At 40.2% G+C, this 5,410-nt stretch overlaps 2 protein-coding genes across 4 annotated transcripts in view; both read left to right on the forward strand.

Moving 5' to 3' along the window:
• The window catches only part of TTBK2 (tau tubulin kinase 2), a 168,056-nt gene that overhangs the window by 74,344 nt on the left and 88,302 nt on the right, over positions 1-5,410 (forward strand). The window lies entirely within an intron of this gene.
• On the forward strand, positions 2,080-2,592 carry LOC102846198 (UPF0235 protein C15orf40-like). The gene is made up of 2 exons (XM_006883190.1): positions 2,080-2,138; positions 2,241-2,592. The coding sequence occupies exons 1-2, from the start codon at positions 2,080-2,082 to the stop codon at positions 2,590-2,592; spliced, it is 411 nt and encodes a 136-aa protein (XP_006883252.1).

Genomic DNA, 5,410 nt, shown 5'->3' on the forward strand with positions numbered 1-5,410 from the left:
CACACAAGATGACTTTACACATGGACCTCATCTAATCAACTGCACAGGAGTCAGATTGACTATATCTGTGATACAGTGAAAGCATCATTATAAAAGCGCAGTATCAGCAGTCAAAGCCAGGTGATGACTGTGAAACGGACTACCCATTACTCATGTGCGTGTTCAAATTGAAGCTGAAGAAAATGAAAACAAGTCCACAAGAACTGAAATACAGCCTTGATTTTATCCCTTTTGGATATAAAAATCATATCCAGAACAGGTTTGAGGCATTGAACACTAATGATCAAAGACCACACTAGTTATGAGATGACACCAAGGATATCATCCATAAAGACAGCAAAAGGGTATTTCAAAGACAGAAGAGAAAAACCAAAGCAAATGTCAGAAATTGTTGTTGTTTGGTGTGGTCGAGTTGACAAGTATGACCCGTAGTGACCCTATTAAAAACAGATCTAAACTTGTCCTGCACCATCTTCTGCGGCAATATCTATGTCAGTCCATCTGGTTAAAGATCTTACTGCCCTCCTAGCAACATGCCTGAAGTGAGTGAGGTGAAGCTTTGTGCCTGATCATTTTTGCCTCCAAAGAGCACTCTGGCTGCACCCTCTGCAAGACATATTTGTTTGTCCTTTTGGCAGTCCATCGAATATTCAGTACTCTTCACCGGCACCACTGTTCAAAGGCACCGATTCTTTTGTCATCCTTATTTATGCTCCAACTCTCAGATGCATAGCAAGTAATAGGAAAGAGCATGGCCTGAATCAAACCCACCTTAGCTCTCAAACTGACATCATTATTCCTCACTAATTTGAAGAGGTCTCTAACTGCATTGTTCCCCAGTAGAGTATAGCTCTTGATTTTCTGATTGCTGGCACCAAAGGTGTTAATTATGGAACCAAGTAAGATGAAGGTGTTGATAGTTTCAGTTGGTCAAGTGGTAAGAATCTTTGTTTTCTTGACATTGAGAGGCAGTCCATATTGAAGACTTTATTTTTTGATCTGTAACAAGCTTATCAAGTCCTCTTCACTTTTCAGCAAATAGAGTTGTGCCATCTGCATAACACATGTTATTAATGAGTCTCCCTCCGATGCTAATTCTGCATTTTTCTTCATAGAATCTAGCTTCTTGAATAATTTGCTCAGCATACAGATTGAATGGGTATGGAGAGAGACTACAACACTGAAACACTCTCTTCTTAATTTTAAACCATGTACTATTCTTTTGCTCTTTTCATACAGCAGCCTCTTGGTCTAGATATAGGTTTCACATGTGTACAATTAAGTGCTCTGGGATTCCTATTTTTCTCAATGTTAGCCACAGCTTATTATAGTCCACACAGTCAAATGCCTTTGCATAGTCTATGCTAGGAAATGGAGAACCGCTGACTGGCCACTGGATTGGAAGAGGTCCATATTTGTTTCCATCCCCAAGAAAGGTGATCCAGAATGTGGAAGGTATCAAACAATATTATTACATGCAAGCAAAATACTGTTAAAGATCATTCAAAACCATCCAGAATAGTAGATAGAGATAGATAGGATACTGATCGAAGTTCAAGCAGGATTTAGAAAGGGACATAGCACTAGAGATAGCATTGCTGATGTCAGATGGATCCCGGCTAAAGTAAAGATGTCAGAAGAGACTAAAAATTGCACTATAGTGTCGAGAAGCCAAAACAAAGGGAAAATACACTGAAGAAAAAGAGATGAACAGAAGATTTTCAAGGGCAGCTTGAGAAGACAAAGCTCAGTATTGTAACAGAATCTGCAAAGAGTTGGAATTGGAGAATAAAAAGGGAAGAAATCACCCAGCATTTCTCAAGTTGAAAGAACTAACAAACAAATTCAAGCCTTGAGTTTTAATTCTTTGAGCTGCTATGGGCAAAATCTTGACTAGTCCAAGAAAAACTCAAGTGAAAATGGAAGAAATACACAGAATCACTATACCAAAAGAATTGATTGACATTGAAAAATTTTGGGAAGTACTATATGAATAAGGACCAATGATAATGAAAGAAGAACTTAAAGCTACACTGAATGCATTAGCAAAAAATAAAGCCCCAGGCTGAGGATTGGCAGATGGGTAAAACAAGTCGGTGTGTCACTCGGCGCTCGGACTTCTGCTTGGCTCCCTTTTGGTATCGAGATGCCTAAGAAGGCTGGTGCGATGAACAAGGCTAGTGACAAGTCCAGTGGCAGCTAGAGGGTGGGCCACAAGGATGCTCGCTGCGGAGCACTAGGGGTAAAAGCCAGAACAATGAACCAGAGAGACCACTTCCTTCCCTGGGTCCTGTGGCAGTGGATCCTAAAGGTTGTGTCACCATAGCCATCCACGCCAAGCCTGGCTCCAAACAAAACGCCATAACAGATGTGACAACAGAGGCTGTAAATGTAGCCATCGCAGCACCTCCTTCAGAAGGTGAAGCCAACGCCGAGCTCTGCCGATACCTGTCCAAAGTCTTAGAACTCAGGAAGAGTGATGTGGTTTTGGATAAGGGTGGGAAGTCTCGTGAAAAACTGGTGAAGATTTTGGCCTCCACAACTCCAGAAGAAATCTTGGAGAAATTACAAAAGCAAGTAGAAAATAAGTAGAAGAAATGAAAACATTTACTGAGGAACTTTTTATTGCTAATAAGTTGCTAAGTAGGAAAACATTTAAATACACAGAAAAACAGAACTGATTTTTTTAAATAAAGTTTCAGATAAGTAACAAGGAAGTAAGAATTTTAAAAGTACCGAATTGAATAGCTCATAATAGTATTGAATAGTGGTTTTGAAGTTCCTGACCCAAACTAGAATGGAGCCTATAATTCTGATTCCACTGAATTCTTCATAACACAGTTGGAGAGGACATTCACAGCAGCCTGATGTAATCCCTTCCCATATTGTGACAGGCCTCTGCTGTCCAAGGGTTGAGAAACTTACTCAACATCCTCAAATCATGTAAGATGGAATCGAAGCCCAAATCTCGTGATTCCTAATTGAATGCAGTTTATACTGATTGTAAATTAAAATTCTACTTCTACTCTTGAAAAAAAAAAATAAGGCCCCAGAAAATGATGAGGTACCAATTGACATGCTTCAACTAACAAAAGCAGCCCTGGAAGTGCTCATCAGTCTGTGCTTGGAAATTTATAGGACAGCTACCTGGCCAGCTGACTGAGAAAGATCCCTCTTTGTTTCCATTTTCAAGAAAGGTAATCCAACAGGATGTGGAAATTATAGAACAATATCATTAGTATCACATGTAAGCAAAATATTGCTGAAGATCCCTTGAAAACAGCTAGAACAGTACACTGAGAGAAAACTGCCAGAAGTTCAAACTGGATTGAGAAGGGATCATGACATTACGGGTATTATTGCTCGTGTCAGATGGATCCTGAATGAAGGCAAATACCAGAAGAATGTTTATTTGTGTTTTATTGACGAAGCAACACATTTAACTTTGTGGATTGTAACAAAGTATGGTTAATATTGAAAAGAATGGAAATACTAAAACAATTAATTATGCGTAAATGATACCTACACCAAGAGACTGTTGTCTGAACAGAGCAAAGGAACACTGTATGATTTTTTTTTTGCATGATTTAAAATTAGGGAAGGTATGTGTCAGGACTGTATACTTTCTCCGAATCTATTAAGTCCATATGCCAAGCAAATCACTCCAGATGTCAGACTGTATGAAGATCTTATCTGGTGTCAAGATCAAAGAAAGAGTCATCAACAAAATGTTATGCAGGTGACACACCTTGCTTGCTAAAAATGAGGAGGACTTCAAATGTTTACTGCAAAAGATCAAAATGGATTGCATCTCAACATCAAGATGTTCGTTACTGGACCTTTAAACAACATTATATAAAGAAAAGATTGAAGCTGTGAATGATATCATCTTACTTGCATCCATAATTAATACACTTGTAACCAGCAGCCATGAGATTAGGAGAAGAATTGCACTGGGCAAGTCTACTATCAAGGACCTCTCTAAATTACTGAGGAACAGTGATGTCAGTTTGAGGACTAAGGTGCAACTGAGTCAGGCCATGCTCTTTTCAATTACTTGCTATATGATGCATCTGAGAGCTAGACAAAGAGTGAGAGGACAGATGAAGAATTGATGCCTTTGACTTAAGATGGTTGAGAAGAGTAGTGGATATCCTGTGGACTTAGAAAAGAACAGATGTGTCTTGGGAGAAGTGCTCCTTGGAAACAAGGATGGCAAAGCGTCATCTCATACATTTTGGGCATGTTTCTAGGAGAGGCTATTCCTTGGAACATCACATCATACTTGGAAAGTGGCGGGGGGTGGTCAGTGAAAGAGGAAGATCTTCAACAAGGTGAATTGACACAATGACAGGTCAGAATTCAGATCTGTTGTTCATAGGATCACTTTGAGTCATACTTGACTCAGCAGCACCTAACAACAAAAAAAGAATTAAATTCATGAAACACTGTACAACATGGATAAATCTAGAGGAAATTATCTTGAGTGATGTAAGTCAGTCAAAGTAGAACTATTACAGTATAAGGCTGTGTTTATAAAAAGCTAAGGAAGGACATTTACACACAGATTCATTCTTAAATAATTGCCAGGGATCAAAAGGGAAGGAGAGAGGAGTAAAATTTGATAAATAAGTTGGATGGTGGTGTTAGGTGCTGTTGAGTTGAGTATGACTCATTGCGACCCTAAGAACAAAAGATCTGAACCTAATCCTGTCCTGAGCCATCCTCACACTTCCTGACACTAAAGAGCCCAGTTCAGCAGTCACAGTCTACCCGGCTGAGGGTCTTACCCTCCTTTGCTGACCCTCCACCCTTCCCAACATCATGTCCCTCTCCAAGGAATAGCCCCTCTTAGCAACATGTGAGGCAAAGCCTCATCATTCTTGCCTCCAAAGAGCACTCCAGCTGCACCCTCTCCAGGACATACCTATTCGTTCTTTTGGCCGTCCATGGGATGTTCAGTGCTCTTCTCCAGCACCACAGCTCAAATGCGTCAATTCTTTTTCTGTCATCCTTATTCATTGTCCAGGTCTAGGATGCATAGCTAGTAACCAGAAAGACTATGGCCTGAATCAGACGCACCTTAGTTCTCAAACTGCTCCTCAGTAATCTCATCATTACTCCTCAATAATTTAGAAAGGTCCCTAACTGCAGATTTTTCCCAGTGCAGTGCATCTCCTTATTTCCCGACTGCTCATACCAAGGATGCTAACAGTGAATCCAAGCAAGATGAAGCTGAAGTTGGATGTAGTGAAAAGTAATATATGATAAGGGATTGATTGTTGTTGTTGTTGTTGTTATGTGCCATCGAGTCGTTTCCAACTCATAGCGACCCTATGCACAACAGCCCTAAACCCTGCTCTATCCTGCGCCAACCGCACTGCCTCTGACACACCCATCCCTAATAACC

Source organism: Elephantulus edwardii, unplaced genomic scaffold (assembly GCF_000299155.1).
Source record: "Elephantulus edwardii isolate Elephantulus edwardi_28Jun2011 unplaced genomic scaffold, EleEdw1.0 scaffold00026, whole genome shotgun sequence".
In the NCBI taxonomy this organism is placed as follows: domain Eukaryota; kingdom Metazoa; phylum Chordata; class Mammalia; order Macroscelidea; family Macroscelididae; genus Elephantulus; species Elephantulus edwardii.

Coding starts and splice junctions, on each gene's coding strand:
- LOC102846198 (XM_006883190.1), top strand. CDS start 2,080: ATGGGTAAAACAAGTCGGTGTGTCACTCGGCGCTCGGACTTCTGCTTG. Junction 2,139..2,240: donor TTCTGCTTGGCTCCCTTTTG/GTATCGAGATGC, acceptor GCGGAGCACTAG/GGGTAAAAGCCAGAACAATG.